Genomic DNA, 24,873 nt, shown 5'->3' on the forward strand with positions numbered 1-24,873 from the left:
AGAGCCATTTTATTTAAACAGAAGGATCCTAATCCACCTACCACCTTTTATTGGCTTTCCTCTATCAGGTCCTGTTTAAGTTTAGAGAAAATAAGAAGTCAGACATTTGATACATCCTTTAAATTTGAAGAAATCTGGCGACCTTTTATTCAATATTTTCATAAGATTTGATTTATTGACTTTTGTACTGACTCTCTTCCAGTTATTTTTTCAAAGTTTTGGATTTGATCAGAAAGTCTTTTTTTTTTGTTTTACTCTCAGGATGGACTGCCCAGTCCTTTTTTTTCCCTTTTCGTCTTTATTTGTACCGAATAGGGTTTTTTTCATATAAAAAATTCAAAAAGTCTTTTTTTCTTTTTATGAATTGATGAGAGGAGAATTAATTATCTTTTCCCCTATTATACATTCTATATCAGATTAATACTATGCATGATTTTGATAATGTTTATTTCACCTGTGTGTATTGTTATTGATATATATATTTGAGATAATTCTCCTCTTGCTTGTATATATGCCCTTTTTAAATCAATAAAAAGATTGATAAAGAAAGAAAGATTTTGGCGGGTGGAGCGACAGTCTTCAATGAAGTGGTCCCCCAGTTTACCACGGCTTTTACCAATCTAGAGGAGGCAGCATTAGGAGCTCCAGAAACAGTAGACAAGCTCAGCCTATTTGTGGCTTGGGTAAGGACTCTTTGGGGCACTGAATGGAGGTGAATGGGCAGGTGTAGCACTTTGACCACTTGCAGGAATAAGTGCTGGGAGGGAGATGCTAGAGTCCATTATTAAAGATGAAATAGTGGCATATCTAGATAGCAGTGATAGGATTGGGCTGAGCCAGCATGGATTTACCAAGGGCAAATCATGCTTGACTAATCTATTGGAGTTTTTCGAGGATGTAACCAGGAAGTTAGACAAGGGAGATCCAGTGGATGTAGTGTACCTCGATTTTCAGAAGGCATTTGAAAAGGTCTCAGATAGGAGATTGGTGGGTAAAATCAGAGCTCATGGCATTGGGGGGAAGATATTGACATGGATAGAAAACTGGTTGGCAGATAGAAAGCAAAGGGTAGCGGTGAATGGGTGTTTCTCGGAATGGCAGGTGGTGACTAGTGGGGTGCCACAGGGCTTGGTATTGGGACCACAGCTGTTTACGATTTACGTCAACGATTTAGATGAAGGCATTGAGAATAACATCAGCAAGTTTGCTGATGATACTAAGCTGGATGGCAGTGTGACAGGTGATGAGGATGTTAGGAGAATTCAGGGTGACTTGGATAGGCTGGGTGAGTGGGCAGATACTTGGCAGATGACGTATAATGTGAATAAGTGTGAGGTTATCCACTTTGGGAGTGAGAACAGGAAGGCAGGTTATTATCTGAACAGTGTAGAGTTAGGTAAGGGAGAAATACAAAGAGATCTAGGAGTCCTTGTTCATCAGTCACTGAAGGTGAATGAGCAAGTGCAGCAGGCAGTGAAGAAGGCTAATGGAATGTTGACCTTTATTACAAAGGGAATTGAGCATAAGAACAAGGAAATCCTTTTGCATTTGTACAGAGCCCTGGTGAGACCACACCTGGAGTATTGTGTACAGTTTTGGACTCCAGGGTTAAGGAAAGACATCCTGGCTGTAAAGGAAGTGCAGCGTAGATTCACAAGGTTAATTCCTGGGATGTCCGGACTGTCTTACGCAGAGAGGTTAGAGAGACTGGGCTTGTACACGCTGGAATTAAGGAGATTGAGAGGGGATCTGATTGCAACATATAAGATTATTAAGGGATTGGACAAGATAGAGGCAGGAAATATGTTCCAGATGCTGGGAGAGTCCAGTACCAGAGGGCATGGTTTAAGAATAAGGAGTAGGTCATTTAGGACAGAGTTAAGGAAAAACTTCTTCTCCCAGAGAGTTGTGGGGGTGTAGAATGCACTGCCTCGGAAGGCAGTGGAGGCCAATTCTCTGGATTCTTTCAAGAAGGAGCTAGATAGGTATCTTATGGACAGGGGAATCAAGGGATATGGGGACAAGGCAGGAACCGGGTATTGTTAGTAGATGATCAGCCATGATCTCAGAATGGCGGTGCAGGTTTGAAGGGCCGAATGGTCTACTTCTGCACCTATTGTTATTGTCTATTAGTGGGGAGGGATGAAATGTCAAGTGAGTTGTGGAGGGAGTGATCCCTGCAGGATGCAGAGAGAGGGGAGGTAGAGATATGTTTGGTGGTAGGATCCATCAGGAGTTGGCAGAAGTTGGGGAGGATGCGGAGGCTCATGGGTTGGTAGGTAAGGACAAGAGGAACTCCATCACTGTTAAGTCAGTGGGAAGATGGGGTGAGTGTGTTTGTTTGGGAAATGGAGGAGATGCGGCTGAGGGCAGCAACATCCTGGGAACAGAAGCGGTGTAGATGAAGGAACTGAGGAAAGGGAATAGCATTTTTACAGGAGACTGCGTGGGAAGAGATCTAGTCAAGATAACCGTGCAAATTGGTAGGTTTATAAAAATGCCATTTGACAGTTTGTCTCCTGAGATGGAGACAGGGAGATCGAGAAGGTGGAGAGAGGTGTCAGAAATGGACCACATGAATTTAAGGGCAGGGTGCAAGCCAGAGACAAAGTTGACGAGCTCAGCATGGGTGCATGAAGCAGTGCCATTGCAGTCGTCAGGTGTAGTGGAGGAAGAGCTGGGGAGCGTTACCTGGGACATGGACTGTTCTATGTAGCCAACGAAGAGGCAGGTATGGCTGGGGTCCATGTCTACCCCTCAAATCTGGAAGAAGTGGGAGGAGCTGAAGGAAAAATTGTTGAGGGTGAGGGGCAGTTCTCCCAGAATAGGAAGGTGGGGGTGGGGAAGGATTACAAGCTGGCAGGTGTTGGTATGAACATAAATTTGTCTGACCTTTGGTAAATTCTCTCTGTCCCCCTTCTCTCTCACTGATTCTATCACGTTTCTTTGTGTTTATTGTGAATGCCTGCAAGGAAATGAATATGCTGACTTTAATAGTAAATTAAAGTAATAGTAATAGTAAATAATACACTTTAATAGTAAATTTGCTTTAGACTTTGAACTAGCCTGAAAGTTTATGGGATGTGGGAGGGGGAAACTCATGTGCAAATTCTCCAGGGACAGCACCGGACATCAGGACCGAACCCAGGTCCTGGGAGCTGTGATTCAGCAGCTTTATCACTGAACCACCTGCACTTACAACGGGACAAACAGCAGAAGGCCAGGCTTAATAGGGGAGTATGCACGGCACCAGAAATCACAACCTCAGTATATGGGGCTGGCATGGGAACAGGCCATTCAGCCCATCATATTCATTTTAACCAGTGGGCACCCATTAGTATAAACCCCGTCTTCCAACATATAAACACCACACAGCACGGCATAGTACAGTCACTTTGGCCCACAGTGTTGTGTTGACCCATTAACCTATTCCAAGATCAATCTAATGCTTCCTTCTGGTATATCCCTCAACTTTCCTATTGTCCATTTGTCTTTAGGAGCATCGAACATGGAAAGGTACAGCACAGGATGTTGTGCCAAACCAGCTTAAAAGCAATTCTAAAACATCCAGACACAAATCTACACCATGTAGACTACTTCTACTTCTATCTACACCACGTCCATATTCCTCCATCTTCCTTACACCCATGTGCCTATCCAAACATCTCTTAAAAGCCTCCAATGTATTTGCCTCTATCATCATACCAGTCCGGGCATCCACCACTCTCTGAGTTAAAAACTTACCCCTCACACCCTCCTTGAGCCTACCCCATCTCTCCTTCAATCATGTCCTCTGATATTAGACATTTCAGCCCACTCTATCGTAATCTTATAAACCTCTGTCAGATCTCCCCTCAGCCTCCAGCACTCCAGGGAAATTAATCTAACTTTATCCATCCTCTCGTGATAGCCCATGCCCTCTAAACCAGGCAGCGTCCAGGCAAATCTCTTCAGCACCCTCTCCAAAGCCTCAACATCTTTCCTATGATGGTGCGACCAAAACTGCATGCAATACCCCAGATGTGGCTTAACCAGAGTTCAATAAAGTTGCAACATAGCCTCCTGATTTTTGAACTCAGTGCCTCGACTCATAAAAGCAAGCATTCCATAAGCCTTCTTAACCACCTTATCGACTTGAAACTTGGATCCCAAGATCTCTTTGCTCTGCAACATTGTTAAAGATCTGCCCCTTAACAATATATTGCCTCCTTGCATTTGCCCTGCCAAGGTGCAGCACCTCACATTTATCTAACTTGAGCTGCTTCTGTGATCTCCCTGCCCATATCTGCAACTGGTCCATATTATTCTTTGCCAGTCTTCTACATTATCCACAACTCCAGCAATTTCATATCACCTGCAAACTTACTAACCTACCCACCTACATTTTCATCCAGGTGCAGCACAAACAGTAGAGGCCCCAGCATAGATTCCTGCGGAACACTGCTAAATACAGACCTCCAGCTTGAATGAGACCCTTCAACTCCAATGGCGAAATGAACATGATGGGCTGAATGGCCTGTTATCATGCCAGCCCCATATATTGACACTGTAAGCTCTGGTTCCAGACTGCCCTATGTGCAAGTCAGTTCTGAATCCAAGCAGCCAATTCAGTACGGACCCCATGCATCTTAATCTTCTGAATTACCGTAGTCTCCCAATGAGGGATTTTGTCGAAGTGTCCTTTCTAAGTATCTCATAAATGTCCCTAGTGCATCAGCCTCTACCACAACCCCTGGAAGGATGTTCTATGTGCTTAGTCCTCTATGTTTTAAAAAAACTGCCTCTGACACCCACTCACCCCATACGTCCATCCAATCACCTTAAAGTCATTCCTGCCTGTGGCCATCAAACTTTACAACTCCTCCCTCGGAGTGTCAGACACCCTGAGCCAAAAGACAGGTCCTGAACTTATTTCCACTTGGCATAATTTGCCTATTATTATTTAATTATTTATGGTTTTATATTGCTATATTTCTACACTATTCTTGGTTGGTGCGACAGTAACAGAACCCAATTTCCCTTGGGATCAATAAAGTATGTCTGTCTGTCTGAAAGTTATGCCCTCTCATATTAGCTATTGCCGTCCTGGGAATATTAGCCTTAGGACTCCGGTGAGAAGAGAGTGGTGAATTTTCGGAATTATTGATCCAAGAAGACAGGGTAGGCACAGCCATATTCCAGGTGGATTTTGGACATTAAAGGGTTTGAGGAAAATGGGGTTAGTGCAGGAGGGTAGCACTATGGTAAAAGATTACATGTGATCCTGATGGCAGAAGCAGGAATAACCCCTGTTCTTGTGGTTGAAAGTCAGGTTGGAGACCTGCAACGTCACAGAGCCCCACCTTCCCAAAGTCTGTCCATTTTGTGCTGGGGACACAGGGGTTAACACTGCTCTTGTTGAGCCTGAAGTTGACAGTTGCCCAGGAGATGGTTCCTGTTGTGGGTGAGATGAGGAAGGGAGGGGCCCGGACAAGTATTAGCAGAATCAGAATTAGAGTCAGGTTTGGTATCTCTTGTGTCTGTTGTGAAATGTTATTGATTTGTACGTATATAATTAAATTAAATAAATTGTGCAAGAAGAGGGCAAACAAAGAAAAAGAATAGTGAGGTAGCTCACTATATATTCAGAAGTCTGTTGGCAGAGCGGAAGAAGCTGTTCTCAAAAGGTTCAAGGTTTACAAAAAGGTTTAAGGTTCAAGGTCTCCATTCCTCGACTATATAATTGGCAAGACTGGAGTTGATCATGGGTTTGCCATAATCGTGATAATCGCCATAATGATAATGGACTCTAAGCTTTCAGGCCTCTGCAATCTTCACAGATACTGTAATACCGTGATAAATGGTGCCAGATTGCTCAAATGATCTTCAAAACTGTAGTTCCTAGGCTTCAACAATACTGGAAACACATTTAAAATAAAAAGATGTAATGGATGGCCTACTCCTACACCTATTTTCTATGTTTCTATGAGGTGAAAGAAACAGTTTCGTGGATTATCTGGAAGATGTCGCCTGAGGTAACGTCATTTGCAGGTGCCATCATCACATTCATTTCAACCAGTGGGAACCCGTTCAAATGAATTCTCTCTTCCAACACTTACAACACTGCACAGCATAGTGAAGAGCAGGTCCTACCTCCCAAATGTTGTGCCAACCCATTAACCTACTCCAAGATCAACCTAACTCTTCCCTCCTGCATACCCCTCCCCTTTTCTATCATCCATTGGTGGCATTGCCTTTTGAAGGTGTCCTTGATGCTGGGGAGGCTGGTGCCCTTGATGGAGCTGGCTGAGTTTGTAGCCTTAGAAACATAGAAACATAGAAAACCTACAGCACAATACAGGCCCTTTGGCTCACAAAGTTGTGCCGAACATGCCCTTACCTTAGATATTATTAGGCTTACCCATAGCCCTCTATTTTACTAAGCTCCATGTACCTATCTAAAAGCCTCTTAAAAGACCCTATTGTATCACCGTTGCTGGCAGCCCATTCAACGTACTCACCACTCTCTGAGTAAAAATCTTACCCCTGACATCTCCTCTGTACCTACTCCCCAGCACCTTAAACCTGTGTCCTCCTGTGGCAACCATTTCAACCCTGGGAAAAAGCCTCTGACTATCCAAAAGATCAATGCCTCTCGTCATGTTATACACCTCTACCAGGTCACCTCTCATCCTCCATCGTTCCAAGGAGAAAAGGCCGAGTTCACTCAACCTATTCTCATAAGGCATGCTCCCCAATCCAGGCAACATCCTTGTAAATCTCCTCTGCATCCTTTCTATGGTTTCCACGTCCTTCCTGTAGTGAGATGACCAGAACTGAGCACAGTACTCCAAGTGGGGTCTGACCAGGGTCCTATAGAGCTGCACCACTACTTCTTGGCTCCTAAATTCAATTCCATCATTGATGAAGGCCAATATACCATATACCGTCTTAACCACAGAGTCAACCTCCTCAGCTGCTTTCCCTCTGATCCTCCACACTGCCGAGAGTCTTACTATTAATACTATATTCTGCCATCATATTTGACCTACCAAAATGAACCACCTCACACTTATCTGGGTTGAACTCCATCTGCCACTTCTCAGCCCAGTTTTGCATCCTATCAATGTCCCGCTGTAACCTCTGACAGCCCTCCACACTATCCACAACACCCCCAACCTTCTGCAGCTATTTCTGATCCTGTGCAGTGACCGCTTCATAGGAAATGCTGATGCCACCAGCCAGAATGCAGAAATTTGCTAGAGTCTTTGGTGAAATACCGAGTTTCTTCAAACTCCTGATGAAATATAGCTCCTGTCATGCTTTCTTTGTAATTGCATCAATATATTGGGCTTAGAGTAGAGGTTCAGCGATGTTGACACCCAGAGACTTGAAATTACTCATCCTTTCTCCTGCTGATCCCTTGGTGAGGACTGGTGTGTATATCCTCGACTTCCCCTTCCTGAAATCCACAATCAATCCCTTGGTCTTACTGATGTTGAGTGAAAAGTTGTTACAACACCACTGAACCAGCTGATCTATCTCACTTCTGTATGCTCCTCATCACCATCTGAAATTCTGACAAACAGTCGGTGTATTATTGGCAAATTTATAGGTGGTGTTTGACCTGTGTCTAGCCACAAAATCATGAGTGTAGAGAGAGTGGAGCATTGGGCTAAGCACACACCCTTGAGGTGTGTTGATTGTCAGTGAGGAGGAAATGTTATTTCCGATCTGCACTGACTGTGCTTTTCTAATGAAGAAATCAAGGATCCAGTTGCAGAAGGAGGTACAGAGGGTTAGGTTTTGGAGCTAGTTGATTTGTACCGAGGGTTTTAAATGCTGAGCTTTAATCAATAAACTGCAGCCTGATGTAGGTACTGCTATAGTCCAGGAGTTCCAAGGCTGAGTGGAGAGCCAGTGAGACTGCATCTGCTGTAGACCTATTGTGATGACAGGCAAATTGCAGTGGGTTCAGGTTGCTCAGGCAGAGTAGATTCTAGCCATGACCAACCTCTCAAAGTACTTCATCACAGTAACTGTGAGTGCAACAGGGCAATAATCATTGAGGCAGCAGACCCTGCTCTTCTTGGCCACTTGTATGATGTTGCCCTTTTGAAACAGATGGGAATGTCCCACTGCAGCACTGAAAGATTGAGGATGTCCTTGAAAACTCCTACCAGTTGGTTGGCACAAGCTGGCACAAGGTTCTACCAGGGCCTGATGCCTTGTGACGGTTCACCCTCATGAAAGATGTACTGATATCGAGACAGAGATGACAGGGTCACTAAAAGCTGCGGGGATTTTACATGGGTGTAGTTTTATTCTCCCTTTCAAAGCATTCATTAAAGGTTTTGAGCTCATCTGGGAGAGAAGCATCACAGCCATTCATGATTTTAGGTTTTGCCTTGTCAGTAATGGTCTGCAATCCCTGCCAGAGTTGCCATGCAGCTGATTCTGTTTCTAACTTCCATAGAAATTGTTTTCTTGCTATTAAAAAAGCTTTCTGTAGGTAGTACCTGGACTTCTTGTATATTTTTGGACTACCGGTCTGAAATGCCACAGACCTAGCCCTCAGCAGACTGTGAAGCTCCTGGTTCATCCACAGCTTTTGGCTGGGATATGCCCTGTATCTTCTCAAAGGCACACACTCATCCGCACAGGTCTTGATGAAGTCGGTGACAACTGTGGCATATTCATTCAGATCTGAAGATGAATCCATGAATGTTACCCTGTCCACCAATTCAAAGTGGCCCTGTAACCACTCCTCCACTTCCCTTGACCACGCTTTCCTGGCCAGTACAGCAAGAGTAGAAGTCCACCAGGCGATCAGAGTTTCTAAAGGATGTGGGATGGCATGATAGGCATTCCTGATGGTGGTATAACAGTAGGAGGTGTGTTGGCTCCTCTGGTTCCACAGGTGTTACGTTGGTGGTAGTTGATCAGAGACTTTTTCAAGCTGGCCTGGTTGAAATCCCCCACAACGATGGGGAAGGCATCAGGAAGGCTGTTCTGTGATGACTGACCACGGTGCTTAGTTCCTCTGGTATCTGCCTGACAGTGGCCTGAGGTGGAGTGCACACTGCTACAGCATATAAGTGCCATCACAAAGAGGGCACAACAGTACCTCTACCCTCTTAGAAGTTTGCGTAGATTCGACATAACACATAAAACTTTGTCAAGCTTCTATAGAAACCCATTGGAGAATATTCTAACAGGTTACATCAAGGCCTGGTATGGAAACACTGATGCCAAAAGTGGCAGATACAGCCCAGTCCATCACAGGCAAAGCTCTCCCCACCTCTCATCACATCTACAAGGAGCACTGCCACAAAAATAGCAGCAACCGTCATCAAAGACCCCTACCATCCGGGCCAAGCTCTCCCCTCACTACAACCATTGGGCAGGATGTACACGAGCCTCAGGTTCCTCATAACTAGGTTCAGAAACAGTTTTTAATTTATAATCATCAGGCTCCTGAATTGGCAGATAACTTCAATCAGCACTACTCTGAACTGATTCTCCAACCTACAGACTCACTTTCAAGGATCCCATTCTCAGTATAACATTGAATCACAATAGATTTAATTTAAATATAAAACACAAAGAAATTGATTGCACAAGTATTCACCCCCTTTGAGTCAGTATTCAGTAGATGCATCTTTAGCAGCAATTACAGCCTTGAGTCTGTGTGGGTAGATCTCTATCGGCTTTGCACATCTGAACACAACAATTCTTCCCCACTCTTCTTTACAAAACTACTCAAGCTCTGACAGATTGCATGGGATCGTGAGTGAACAGTCCTTTTCCAGTCCAGCCACACATTCTCAGTTGGATTGAAGTCTCGATTCTGACTTGGCCACTCCAGGACATTGACTTGGTTGTTTTAAGACCATTTATGAGTAGCTTTGGCTTTATGCTTAGGCTCATTGCCTTGCTGGAAAACAAATCTACTCCCACATTGCAGTTCTCTTGTAGACTGCATCAGGTTTTCCTCCAGGATTTCCCTGTATTTTGCTGCATTCATTTTACCCTCTACCTCCAAAAGCCTTCCAGGACCTGCTGCAGTGAAGCATCCCCACAGCATGATGCAGCCACCACCATGCTTCACGGTACGGATGTGAGTTTTTGATGATGTGTGCTGTTCGGCTTATGGCAAACATAGTGTTCAGTCTGATGGCCAAAATCTCAATTTTGGTTTCATCAGGACTTAGAATCTTCTTTCAGCTGACTGCAGAGTCTCCCACATGCCTTCTGGCAAACTCTAGTTGAGATTTCATGTGAGATTTTTTTCTACAGTGGCTTTCTCTTTGCCACTCTCCCATAAAGCTGAGACGGGTGCAGCACCCAGGCAACAGTTGTTGTATGTGTAGTCCCTCCCACCTCAGCCACTGAAACTTGTAACTCCTCCAGAGTTGTCATAGGTCTCTTGGTGGCCTCCCTCACTAGTCCCCATCTTGCATGGTCATTCAGTTTTTGAGAACAGCCTGACTAGGTAGATTTACAGCTATGCGATATTCCTTCCATTTCTTGATGATTGACTTAACTGTACTCCAAGTGATATTCAGGGAATTTTTCTTGTATCTATCTCCTGACTTGAGCTTTTCAATAACCTTTTTTTTCACGGAGTTGCTTGGAGTGTTCGTTTGTCTTCATGGTGTAGTTTTTGCCAGGATACTGACTCACCAGCAGTTGGACCTTCCAGATACAGATGTATTTTTACTACAATCGATGAAACACCTTGACTGCGCACAGGTCTTCAAAATCAGATCTCCATTTAACTAATTATGTGACTTCCAAAACCAACTGGCTGCACCAGTGATGATTTGTTGTATTGTATTAAGGGGGTGAATACTTAACTAATCAATTATTTTGTGTTTTATATTTCCAATTAACTTAGATCACTTTGATCATGGCTTTGTTAAGGGCAGGTTGTGCCTTATGAGCCTGATTGAATTTTTTGAGGATGTGACTAAACACATTGATGAAGGAAGAGCAGTAGTTGTAGTGTATATGGATTTCAGCAAGGCATCTGATAAGATACCTCATGCAAGGCTTATTGAGAAAGTAAGGAGGCACGGGATCCAAGGAGACATTGCTTTGTGGATTCAGAACTGGCTTGCCCACAGAAGGCAAAGAGTGGTTGTAGATGAGTCATATTCTGCATGGAGGTCGGTGACCAGTGATGTGCATCAGGGATCTTTTCTGGGACCCTTATCCTTTGTGATTTTTATAAATGACCTGAATGAGGAAGTTAGTGAGTTTGCTGATGACACAAAGGTTGGAGGTGTTGTGGATAGTGTGGAGGGCTGTCAGAGGTTACAGCGGGACATTGATAGGATGCAAAACTGGGCTGAGAAGTGGCAGATGGAGTTCAACCCAGATAAGTGTGAAATAGATAATTCTGGTAGGTCAAATATGATGGCAGAATATAGTATTAATAGTAAGACTCTTGGCAGTGTGGAGCATCAGAGGGATCTTGGGGTCCAAGTCTATAGAACGCTCAAAGCAGCTGCGCAGGTTGACTTTGTGGTTAAGAAGCCATATGGTGCGTTGGCCTTCATCAATCATGAGATTGAGTTTAGGAGTTGAGAGGTAATGATGTAGTTATATAGGACTCTGGTCGAACCCCACTTGGAGTACTGTGCTCAGTTCTGGTCGCCTCACTACAGGAAGGATGTGGAAACTATAGAAAGGGTGCAGAGGAGATTTACAAGGATGTTGCCTGGATTGGGGAGCGTGCCTTATGAGAGTAGGTTGAGTGAACTTGGCCTTTTCTCCTTGGAGCGATGGAGGATGAGAGGTGACCTGATAGAGGTGTATAAGATGATGAGAGGCATTGATCGTGTGGATAGTCAGAGGCTTTTTCCCAGGACTGAAATGGTTGCCACAAGAGGACACAGGTTTAAGGTGCTGGGGAGCAGGTACAGAGAAGATGTCAGGGTTAAGTTTTTTACTCAAAGTGATGAGTGCGTGGAATGGGCTGCAGGCAACGGTGGTGGAGGCGGATACAATAGGGTCTTTTAAGAGACTCTTGGATAGGTACATGGAGCTTAGTAAGATAGAAGACGATGGGTAAGCCTAGTAATTTTTTAGGTTGGAACATGAAAAACCTATCGATTCCCATTTATCTTGACCATACCTCTCCCAATCCTGTCTCCTGTAAAAATTCACTTTTCTCAGTTCTTTTGTCTCTGCCGCATCTGTTCCCAGGATGTGACTTTCCTTTCCAGGACCTCACAGATGTCCTCCTCCTTCAATGAACACATATCCCTTCCTCCACCATTGATGTGGCCCTCACCAACGTCTCTTCCATTTCCCAAACATCCACACTCACCCTAACTTCCTGCCACCTTAACAGTGATAGAGCTTCGTTTGTCCTTACCTACCACCCTTGAGCCTTTGTATGCAACACATTATCCTCTGCAACTTCTGCCATCTCCAACAAGATCCTACCAACAAGCATATCTTTAATTCCCCCTCTGTCCCTCCATGATTCCCTCGTCTATTCGCCCCCTCCTACTAATCTCCCTCCTGGCTCTTATCCCCGCAAGCGGCCAAAGTGCTACATCTGCTCATTCACCTGCTCCCTCACCTCCATTAAGTCCTTCCAGGTGAGGCAACAGTTCACCTGTGAATCAGCTGGGGTCGTCTATTGTGTCTGGTGTTCCTGATGCAGCCTCCTCTACATTGGTGAGACCTGCCGTAAACTGGGGATCCTTCATTGAGCACCTCTGCTCCAATGGCCCAATGGCCAAACATTTTAATTCCCATTCCCATTTCTGTTCCGACATGTTGGTCCATGGCCAGTCTCGGTGTGGAGGAGCCACGCTTTATATTCCATCAAACCTGATGGCATGAAAATCGATTTCTCCTTCCGGTAAAATAGAATTGCCCTTCTACTCCCCTCATCTTCAGTTCTGGCCTCTTATCTCTCACCCGCCTATCAAAACCCCCCCCCCCCCGTCCCCTCCTCCTTCCCTATCTCCAGTGGTCCACTCTCCTCTCCTATCAGATTCCTTTCCCTCCAGCCCTTTATCTTTCCAACCCTTCTATCACCCTACTATCTTATCACCTTCTAGCTATCTTCCTTCCCCACCCCTACTCATCTTTATATTCTGGTGTCTTACCCCTTCATCTCCAGTCCTGAGGAAGGGTCTCGGTGCAAAACATTGACTGTTTATTCATTTCCATAGATGCTACCAGACCTGTTGAGTTCCTCCAGCAATTTGTGTATGTTGCGCAGTTTCATCATACTGTAGCATTGGTAATGTTCTAATTAATTCGATATTTCATTTAAATTCCTGATCTGTTATTTAGCTTGTCTTTTTTAAAAATACACATTTTTATCTATTTCCAAGAAACTTTGACTAATTGGAGCAGCAGCCTAATTGGGTCAAAATCTACTAGTCCCCATGTGTTCCAATTAAATGGAATCCACTGTATATGAAGTAATGCATACAAAATACTGGAGGAACTTCAGTGTTGAAGAAGCGCCTGGGCCAAAATGTAGACTGTTTACACTTTTCTGTAGATGCTGCCTGACCTGCTGAGCTCCTCCAGCATTTTGTGTGTGTTGCTTTGGATTTCCGGCATTTGAAGATTTTCTCATGTTTGTGAATCCACTGTTTAATACAGTATTATATCTATATAAACAGTATGCATGTGCAGTATATAAATATTATAATATATATCATTTGCACAATTTGTCATCAGTATTTATTTATTTACTCATTTATGGAGATATTACCTAGAATAGGCTCTTCAAGCCACACCACACAGCAACCCCCGATTTAACCCCATTTAGGTATCGATTTTCATAAATTCCATTGTATTTCTTTATTTTTCTGTAAATGCCTGCAGGAAGTTGAATCTCAAAGTCATATACACCTTGTCATGAATGGGGCAGGTAGAGTGAGGCCCGTCAAGGTCTTCAGAAGTAATGCTAAAGGATAATCCACCCAGTGACGTGTCCTCAGCTGGGCTCTAAATGGAGCGTTTGGAGGATGCAGTGGTAATACAAAGGTTGAAGTCCATCCCAAAGGGTGATGCAGAGGGGCAGCTTTCCTCTCATGCAGATGGTCAAATGGGCACTTCAGAGCAGAGGAAGTGTCTCCACCTGAGACGCTGACTGTCCATTTCCGTCCACAGGTTCTACCTGACCCAGTGAGGTCCTTCAGCTCCTTTGTGTGGTGTTGGGTTTTCAAGAGCGTGGCGCAACACTGCCCCCTGCTGGCCGGCGCCCTTTCACTGCAACTCTACTGACGGGAGTGCAGACACTGCTGGACCAGAGCGAAGAAAATCACATCTCACTTTGTCTCTTCTCAAAGGTTCAACAGTCCAAAATACTTTATATATACCATATATAAAGTACTTTGCATTTGGTATATATATCGCAGTATATATACCATATGCAACCCCGAGATGCAGATTATTGCAGGCAGACCCAAACAAGAAAAGCACAGTAGAATACACAATAAAAAAACTCCACACAACAAAGACATTCAAACTTCCAATGTGTGAAAAAAAGAACAAATTGTGCAAACAGTACAAAAGTAAACAAGTAACAGATAGAACATGAACTGCAGAGTCCCCAAAGTGAGTCCTTGGCCACAGAGCCAGCTCAGTGCTGAGAAACTCACGGAGTGGTGAGCTGAGCATCAGTTGGTCTTTTGCCCTCGACTTCGACACCTTAGCTTTTTAAGTCTGACTTGCGTATAAATCGGTTAAACATTGGTTCATTTTCCACTCTTGAGCTCGGGGTCTGCTGCTTCAATCCTGCCCAAAGTCCACTCCATCATTGGCTGCTGTGGCCCAGCTGTATTCTCGAGGGTCCGAGTCATTTGGGAATACTTAAAGCAGAACTGATTTGTTCTTGATTAGTTTTGGTGTCAAAGGTTACAGGGCAAGGCAGGAGAACGGGGTCAAGAGGGAAAAGAAAACACCCAATACGGAATGGTGGAGCAGGATTGATGGGCTGAATGGCCAGCTCCAACTATGTCCTATGATATTAAACTGATTGGAAGGCAAAGAATCAAATGCCTTGATTTTCTGCTCTGAGGATTTTCCTACGAAACAGGATGCTGATGAGCAGGATGCTCCCCTGTATCCCAAAGGCCACTAACAGGATCACCAGGTGAATCACGATGTGTGTCAGTTTGCCTGTGGGGGAAAAAACAACTCAGAACACATGAGCACAAATAGGCCATTTGGCCCTTCGAGTCTAGTGAAGCACACAATGACATGGCAGCTGACCGGAAAGTGTTTAACCCCTCTGGTGAAATCATTCTTGTCTTTGCCACATCTCCGCCTTTCCCAATTCTAGGATAGGGAGCACAGGGAAGTTGCTCTTCCAATAATTGTATAGGATGACTTACAGGTGATAAAGTCACATCCAACGTTGATCTTCAACTAACATTTATCCCAGTCCTACACTAATCCCCTTTATTTTACCATTAATTTTACCAATAATCGATCTTCCCCACCTTCCTTTCAAATCCCCCAAGTTTCTATCACCTCCCAATACACTGGGGGCAATTTTCAGCAATCAATTAAACCACCAACCCACATGTCTTTGCGATGTGGGAGGAAACCAGAGCAACCAGGGTGGGGGTTGCCCACACCATCACAGGGAGAATCCACTGAGAATAGGATAGGACAGAGAGGGAGGAGGACAGTTTGTGACCCACTGCCCCACCAGGTCCCAAGGGGGAGAGGACAGTGTGTGACCCACTGCCACTGTTCTATAATCTGCACTTTGAGCCAGTCATTGTTCTTGGGTTGATAAGTGTGTGATCTCCAATGTAATTCTTGTTACCTTCAATCTCCCACCTACAGAGACTTGGATGGCTCAGGGACAGGAACAGCTACTTAGAGTGCCAGGCTTTAAATGTTTCAGAAAGGACAGGGAGGGAGGCAAAAGAGGTAGGTGCATGGCACTGTTGATCGGAGATAGTGTCACGGCTGCAGAAAAGGAGGAAATCAGGGAGGGACTGTCTATGGTGTCTTTCTGGGTGGAAATTAGAAACAGGAAGGGTCAATAACTCTACTGAGAATTTTTATAGACCACCCGATAGTAAAAGGGACATCAAGGAGCAGACAGATTCTGGAAAGGTGCAATAATAACAGGGTTATTGTGGTGGGAGATTTTAATTTCCCAAATATTGATTGGCATCTCCCTAGAGTGAGGGGCTTAGGTGGGGTGGAGTTTGTTAGATGTGTTCAGGAAGGTTTCTTGACACAGTATGTGGATAAGCCTACAAGAGGAGAGGCTGTACTTGATCTGGTATTGGGAAATGAAGCTGGTCAGGTGTCAGATCTCTCAGTGGGAGAGCGTTTTGGAAGTAGTGATCACAATTCTATCTCCTTTACCATAGCATTGGAGGGGGATAGGAACAGACAAGTTAGGAAAGTGTTTACTTGGAGTAAAGAGAAATACAAGGCTGTCAGGCAGGAACCTGGAAGCATAAATTGGAAACAGATGTTCTCAGGTAAACATATGGAAGAAATGTGGCAAATGTTAAGGGAATATTTGCATGGGGTTCTGAGAAGGTACGTTCCAATGAGACATGGAAAGGATGGTAGGGTACAAGATCCGTGGTGCACAAAAGCTGTTGTAAATCTAGTCAAGAAGAAAAGAGCATACGAAAGATTAAAAAAAAAAGGTCATAATATGAATCTAGAAGATAAGGAAAGAGCTTAAGAATGAAATTAGGAGAGCCAGAATGGGCCATGAGAAGGCCTCGGTGTTCAGGATTAAGGAAAATCCCAAGGCATTCTACAAGCATGTGAAGAGCAAGAGGATAAGACGTGAGAGAATAGCACCAATCAAGTGTGACAATGGAGAAGTGTGTATGGAACAGGAGGAAATAGTGGAGGTACTTAATGATACTTAATGCTTCAGTATTCACTATGGAAAAGGATCTTGGCTATTGTAGGGATCACTTGCAGTGCACTGAAAATCTTGATAAAGAAAGAGGATTAAGAAAGAGGATGTGCTGAAGCTTTTGGAAAGCATCAAGTTGGATAAGTCACCAGGACCGGATGAGATGTACCCCGGGCTACTGTGGGAGGTGAGGGAGGAGATTGCTGAGCCTCTGGCAATTATCTTTGCATTATCAGTGAGGACAGGAGAGGTTCTGGAGGATTGGAGGGTTGTGCATGTTGTTCTCTTATTCAAAAAAGGGTGTAGGGATAGTCCAGGAAATTATAGGCCAGTGAGTCTTATTTCAGTGGTTGGTAAGCTGATGGAGATGATCCTGAGAGGCAGGATTTATGAACATTTGGAGAGGTATAATATGATTAGGAATAGTCATCATGGCTTTGTCAAAGGCAAGTCATGCCGTACAAGCCCGATTAAATTTTTTGAGGATGTGACTGTACACATTGATGAAGGTAGAGCTGTACATGTAGTGTGTATGGATTTTAGCACGGCATTTGATAAGGTACCCCATGCAAGGCTTATTGAGAAAGAAAGGAAGCATGGAATTCAAGGGGACATTGCTTTGTGGATCCAGAACTGCTCTGCCCACAGAAGGCAAAGAGTGGTTGTAGGTGAGTCACATTTTGCATGGAGGTCTGGCACCAGTGGAGTGCCTCAGGGATCTGTTCTGGGACCCCTACTCATTGTGATTTTTATAAATGACCTGGATGAGGATGTGGAAGGATGGGTTAGTAAATTTACTGATGACCCAAAGGTTGGGGGTGTTGTGGATAGTGTGGAGGGCTGTCAGAGGTTACAGCAGATGCAAAACTGGGCTGAGAAGTGGCAGATGGAGTTCAATCCAGTGTGAGGTGGTTCATTTTGGTAGGTCAAACATGGTTGCAGAATATAGTATTAATGGCAAGGCTCTTGGCAGTGTGGAGGATCAGAGGGATCTTGGGGTCCGAGTCCATAGGACACTCAATGCTGCTGCACAGGTTGACTCTGAGGTTAAGAAGGCGTATGGTGCATTGGCCTTTATCTATCATAGGATTGAGTTTAAGAGCTGAAAGGTAATGTTGCAGCTGTATAGGACCCTGGTCAGACCCCACTTGGAGTACTGCGCTCAGTTCTGGTAGCCTCACTACAGGAAGGATGTGGAAAATATAGAAAGGGTGCACAGTGGATTTACAAGGATGTTGCCTGGATTGGGGAGCATGCCTTATGAGGATAGGTTGCGTGAACTCAGCTTTTTCTCCTTGGAGCGACGGAGGATGAGAGGTGACCTGATAGAGGTGTACAAGATAATGAGAGGCATTGATCGCGTGGATAGTCAGAGGCTTTTCCCCAGGGCTGAAATGGCTTACATGAGAGGGCATAGTTTTAAGGTGCTGGGGATTTGGTACAGAGGAGATGTCAGGGGTGAGTTTTTTTTTATTATGACGCAGAGGGTGGTGAGTGTGTGGAATGGGCTTCTGGCAACAGTGGTGGAGGCAGAGACGATAGGGTCATTTAAAGAGACTCCTAGATAGGTACATGGAACATAGAAAAATAGAGGGCTGTGGGTAACCCTAGGTAATTTCTAAAGTAAGTACATGTTCGGTACAGTATTGTGGGCTGAAGGGTCTGTATTGTGTACTAGGTTTTTTATGTTTCTATGTTTCAACATTCAGCAGTGGTCAGTCGGTAATTACACTGGAAGTGAAGGCAGGAAACCCGACAGGGCTCTATGAATAGAAAACTGATGGAGGAGGGTGGGTGATGGTGGGTGTTAATAAGCTCAGTGTTGTCTCGGTCTGGGGAACCACTCACGTGTGTGACTCACGGTCAGCCGAACTCCTTCTCCGATTGCCTCGCCAATCCCGTCTATCCGTACTTTGCAGTAGTACATTCCGGAATCGCTCTCCCTCACATCCACCAGCTTAATGGAAGCTTTGAAGGAATCCTCCTGGTCAGGCCCAAGGACACGCCCTGCATACTCTGCCATCCCGTTGGAGACTTCAGATGTGTTCCTGTACCAGCTGTAGAGCCCGGTGTCTCCGGAGTGATTGGCATTATGGCTGCAGACCATGAGGACTGTTTCACCCTCAGCTACAAATATACTGGACTGGCCTTGTGTAACCGTGAAGCTCCTGCTTTTTCCTGCAGTGGGAAAGGAGAAAGTCAATGCCTCCCGTTTAGAAGTTGGCCATTGGGGTGAGAATTATTGCCCAGTGTTAAAGACCGGACACATTCAAAATTTGAGATTGTTTGTTGTCAATCGTCAGTACAAGAGTTTAAAGGAGGATGAAATGATTGCTTCTCCATTTCTGATGCAGCATTAAAAAGAGACAATAAGCATAAAAATAAATACATATATAGGACCAATCTATGAAACACAGTGTACAAGTACATGTAAAGTGGCAGTGTATGGGAGGGGTGCTGAGGGGTTCTGGAGAGGAGTGGCTGATGTGGATGTAGTGGTGGTGGGTGGGTTACTGGTGGACGTGTTGATCAACCTGAGAACATTTGGGGAAATAATTGTTTTTCAGTCTGGTCCTTGTTGGTGGGCAGGCTGATGCTGGGGACGTGTTCTGCATTTTGAAGAGCTCAGATGACAAGCTCTTCATTGGCTTGTCATATGAAGAGCAGTTGATGGCTCTGGGCATTTATTCGCTGGAATTTTGAAGAACAAAGGGTGACCTCATTGAAACCTATCGATGGTGAAAGGCCTCGATGGAGTGAATGTGGAGAGGATGTTTCCTATGGTGGGAGAGTCTAAGATGAGAGGACACAGCCTCAGAATAGAGAGGCATCCTTTTAGAACAGAGATGAGGAAGAATTTCTTTAGCCAGAGAGTGGCGAGTCTGTGGAATTCTTTGCCACAGGCTGCTGTGGAAGCCAAGTGTTTACGTATATTTAAGGCAGAGGTTGATAGATTCTTGACTGTATGAAGGGATATGGGGAGAAGCCAGGAGACTGGGGCTTTGACGAAAATGGATCAGCATGATCAAATGATGGAGCAGATTCGATGGGCCAAGTGGCCTAATTCTGCACCAATATCTTATGGTCTTATTTTAACTACCTGTTGTAGAGTCGTCCTATCCTTTGCAGTGAGTTTCTGTATCTCACAGAGATCCAGCATGTTCAGATGCTCTCTACTGTGCATCCAAACACGTTCCGTAACCTGGGCTTCTGAACTTCCCTCTGCAACTGGATCCTTGCTACCTTCACTGGGAGACCAGAGTCTGTGCGGGTTGAAAATAACATCGCCACCTCGCTGACTATCAACACTGGTGTACCTCAAGGATGCATGCTTGGCCCACTGCTCTAAACTCTCTACACTGATAATTATGGGGCTAGGCACAGCTCAAATGCCATTTATAAATTTGCTGATGTCACAATGATTGTTGGCAAAACCTTAGACCGTGATGAGGTGTACAGGAGTGAGAAAGACTAGTTGGTTGAGTGGTGTTGCAGCAACAACCTTGAATTCAATATCAATAAGACCAAGGAATAAGACCAGGAAGGGGAAGTCAAGGGAACACACCCCAGTCCTCATCAGAAGTGGAAAGGGTGAGCAATTTTAGGTTCTTTCGCGTCAACATCCCTGTGGATCTATCCACAATATTCAGTATATTGAGTCAATTACAAAGAAGGCACACAGAGGCTATCGTTCATTAGCTTTTGGAGATTTGGTATGTCACCAAAGACACTTATAGATTTCTACAGATGTGGTGTTAAGAGCATTTAACTGGTTGCATTAATGTCTGACATAGAGGAGCCACTGCACAGGACTGGAAAAAGCTGCAGAAAATTATATATATATGTAAGAATGTGTGTGTGTACGTGTGTACACACACATAATAATGCATAATAATATCTATACATTACTATAATTTATATATATATAAATTCTTATAGTAATTTATAGATATTATTATTATGTATTGTAATGTACTGCTGCTGCAAAACAACACATTTCATGACATCTGCCAACGATATAAACCTAATTCCATTCTCACCCTAAAATGGTTCATCATTGTGTGTTATGGAAAGTTGTGAGTATAGATGTCCAGCTCTCTTCAGTATTCTCAGAAACAGAGAATTCAGTGAGAGATTTCAGATATCAGCCTCTCACTGAGCTGCATCTTTCCTGTGTCTGGGAGTCCAGTCATAACAAAGGATCTGGCTATTTGGGACAGATGGGAAGTGCCTATACCCAGGGGCTGGAGAGCTTTCGGAGGGCTGTGGAGGCTGAGTATATTCAAGCAGAGGTTGACAGATTCCCCCTTCTACCACTGTGATTTTGGAACCGGAGTTTTCCCATCCTAATGAAGAACACGTCAGATGCTGGAGGAACTCAGATGGTTGGACAACAGCTGTGGGGGGAGAAATTTCAAGTCGTCTGGACTGAAAGACTGGAGAGAAATGGCCAGAAACAAAAAGACAATGGGGAAGGGGTGGAGCAAATGCGGGCTGGATCCAGGTGAGGAGGAGGAGATAGATGGAAGGAAGGTGGAGGTGGCGATGGAGGCTGGGTAGGTATTGGTAGATGTGACGAAGTGCTGCAGATGTTGGAGTTTCGGAACTCAGTTCTCATCATTTCTTTTTTGTGCATTGGCTGCTTGTAGGGAAAACTCCTGTGGGGATCAGGAGGAGTGGAAAAGGGTCAGAGGGGGAGCAGTTTCCGGGAAGTTGAAGAATTCAAAGTTCACACTGTTAGCTTGTAGATGACCCATGGGGAATATAAGATGATGTTCCTCTAGCTTGCGTTTGAGCTGACCCTGATAGTGAGGAGGCTGAGGATAAACATGTTGATATGAAAATGTGGAGTGGAAATGAAATGGGTTCCAATTGGGAATGGGGAACATCATCCATACAAGCTCGAGTGAACTTGTGTAAGCACCATGGAAGCAACAACTTGCCCAAATGTTCTGCCGGCATCTTTCAAGGAGAGAAATGGATGATCTTAAGCCAGGAATATGCGCTGAACACTTTGAGGCCCCTCTGAAAGTAGCTACCCAGTTCAAGGGCCAAGGAGAGGATAGAATTTCACATGGTGGGTAATCTGGCAGACTTTAGAAAGGTTAAGATAAGAGAACATGAACCAATCCTTATAGAGTGATCAGAAGTGGAGAGAGTGAGCAACTTCAAGATCCTGGGTGTCAGTGTCTGAGGATCTAACCTGGCCCCAATATATTGGTGCAGCTATAAAGATGGCAAGACAGCAACTACATGTCATTAGGAGTTTGAGGAGATTTATTTTGTCACCTAAAACACTCAAAATATTCTACAGATGTACCAAGGAAAGCATTCTGACAGGCTGCATCACTGTGTGTAATGGGGTGGGTGGTTTGCTACTGAACAGGATTGAAAGAAGCTACAGAAAGTTATAAATTTAGTCAGCTCCATAATATCCAAGATATCTTCAAGAACCTCAGAAAGATGACATGAATCATTAAGGACCCTGCTCCCTCCCAGATCATGTCCTTTTCTCACTGTTACCATCAGGAAGGAGGTACAGAGCTTGAAGGCACACACTCAGTGATTCAGGAACAGCTTCCTCCCCTCTGCCATCCGATTCCTAAATGGATATTGAACTCATGAACACTACCTCACTTTTTAAAAATTATTTCTGTTCTTGCACAATTTTTAATTTAAGTATTTAATGTACATTTATAACTACTGTAATTGATCCACTCATTTATTATTTTTTCTATATTATCATGAATTGCATTGTATTGCTGCTTAAGTGAACAAATTTCACGACTATGCCGGTGATATTATAACCTGTTTCTGGTTCTGATCCTGCTATCAGTCGGAGTTGGCATTGGGGCTAGAAACTTTGAAAGAATGAGGTGGTAAATCGTGAGCAGAAATGTTTTCTTTTTCAATATTTTATTAGTTTCTACATAGAAGAATACAGAGTGCAAGAAAGTGTATATAAAAGGCCAAAAAAGATTTTGAAAAAACTACCAATTACATTATATCTGTTCATAATAACAATCTCATTACCCTGTATTCACATAAATTAATCAATAGTTATATTGAAATAAACTAATTTATTGCAAACAAAAGAATCTAACCCTTACCAAGTCTGAAGCTGTTTATTAAGGAGAAAAGAAGGTAAAATACCTTCTCATATAATAAAAATTAATAATAGCCAACATCTGAGTTTAAACAACAAATAGAAAGTTTTGAAAATAATTCAGGAAAGGTCCCCACAATGTTTGAAATTCTTGACGGGATTCAGAAATTGAACGACGAATCTTCTCTAAATCTAAACATGACATAATGTCGCATAACCATTGAGCATGAGCAGGAGGAAAAACATCTTTCCATTTAAACAAAAGCTTCCTCCTAGGTATAAGAGAACTAAAGGCCAAAATATGTAAATCAGATGCCTTCAGCTTAATATCCTGTCCTGCAACAATATCGAATAGGGCCGTCAGAGGGTTAAGCTTAAAGTTGACTTTAAAACGTAAGGAAAAAGTTTGATAAACTTCCTTTCAATATTTTTCAAGATTTGGACAAGTCCAAAACATATGAATTAATGAAGCTTCTCCATTATTACATCTGTCACAGTAGGGAGATATATCCAAATATAAATGTGATAACTTATCCATAGTCATATGAGCTTTACGTACCACCTTAAATGGTATGAGGGAATGATGAGCACATAGCGATGAAGTATTAACCAGTTTAAAAATTTCATTCCAAGTTTCCTCAGATATTGATGTCTAAATTAATTCTTAATTTCATCTAAAGGAACCTTCCTCATCTTTAGTAACATACCATAAATATTAGATATTGAACTATTATGAAATGGTGGCAAACTAAAAATTACATCCAGTAAGTTCTTATCTGAGCTTATAGGGAATGTGCATAATTGAGATCTTAAAAAGTCTCTGATTTGTAAGTATCTAAAAAACTTTTAAATGACTTTTTAGATTTTTGAAGATGAACTTTATTTAAACGAGGACATTTATTTTTCCATATATAAGAGGATAAAATAGAATCAAGAGGGTCAAAAAAGGATTTAGGAAGAAAAACAGGTAAAGCCTGAAAAAGATATATAAATTTAGGTAAAATATTCATTTTTATAGAATTAATTCGTCCAATCAACGATATTGAAAGAGGTGACCAATTTAATGATATCCTTCTTACATGATTCAGTAAAGTAAGAAAGTTTTCTTTAAACAGGTGTTTGTAATTCTCAGTGACTGTTACACCCAAATAAGTAAATTGATTCCTTACAACTTTAAAAGGGAGATTAGTATTAATTGATACTAAATTATTTAAAGGAAATAATTCGCTCTTATGTAGGTTCAATTTATATCCTGAAAACTGACTAAAATGGGAGAGTAAAGTAAGTACACAAGGTAACGAGGTCTCAACATTAGAGATAAACAGCAATAGATCATCAACGTAAAGTGAAATTTTGTGAGTAATACCTCTCCTTAAAATACCACAGATATCATTAGATTGTCGAAAAGCAATGGGAAGGGTTTCTAAAGCTAGATCAAAGAGCAAAGGACTCAACGGACAGCCTTGTCTAGTTCTGCGATGATGTTTAAATGGTTTGAAAATTAGAAAATTAGTAAGAACCCGAGCAGAAGGAGATAAATAAAGTAACTTAATTCATTGAATAAAATCTGGTCCAAAATTAAATTTTTCTAAGGTTTTAAATAAATAACTCCATTCAACCCAATTGAAGGCCTTCTCAGCATCTAAGGATATCACACATTCCGATATCTCCTGGGAGGGAGAGTAAATAACATTTAATACATGGTGTAAATTAAAATGGGAATGTTGGTTTTTAATAAATCCAGTCTGATCATCAGAAATCATAGAAGGTAGAATATTTTCAATGGTACAAGCCAGAACTTTAGAAAGGATTTTAGTATCAACATTGAGTAATGAAATTGGCCTATATGAAGATCTAAAAAGTCTGGAGATTTAGTCTTACCTAATTTTAGGTTTTATTATTG

The 24,873-nt window shown here is 43.1% G+C and overlaps 1 protein-coding gene across 1 annotated transcript in view; it reads right to left on the minus strand.

Moving 5' to 3' along the window:
- Positions 1–14,408: 14,408 nt before the first annotated feature.
- The window catches only part of LOC140721368 (uncharacterized), a 31,459-nt gene continuing 20,994 nt past the window's right edge, over positions 14,409–24,873 (minus strand). Inside the window, exons 7-8 of the mRNA XM_073036214.1 lie at positions 18,713–19,042; positions 14,409–15,141 (exon numbers count right to left, since the gene is read on the minus strand). Of these exons, the coding sequence (XP_072892315.1) occupies positions 15,014–15,141; positions 18,713–19,042 (458 nt within the window). The 3' untranslated portion in view covers positions 14,409–15,013. The remainder of the gene's footprint in view (positions 15,142–18,712; positions 19,043–24,873) is intronic.

Source organism: Hemitrygon akajei, chromosome 2, assembly GCF_048418815.1.
Source record: "Hemitrygon akajei chromosome 2, sHemAka1.3, whole genome shotgun sequence".
NCBI lineage: Eukaryota > Metazoa > Chordata > Chondrichthyes > Myliobatiformes > Dasyatidae > Hemitrygon > Hemitrygon akajei.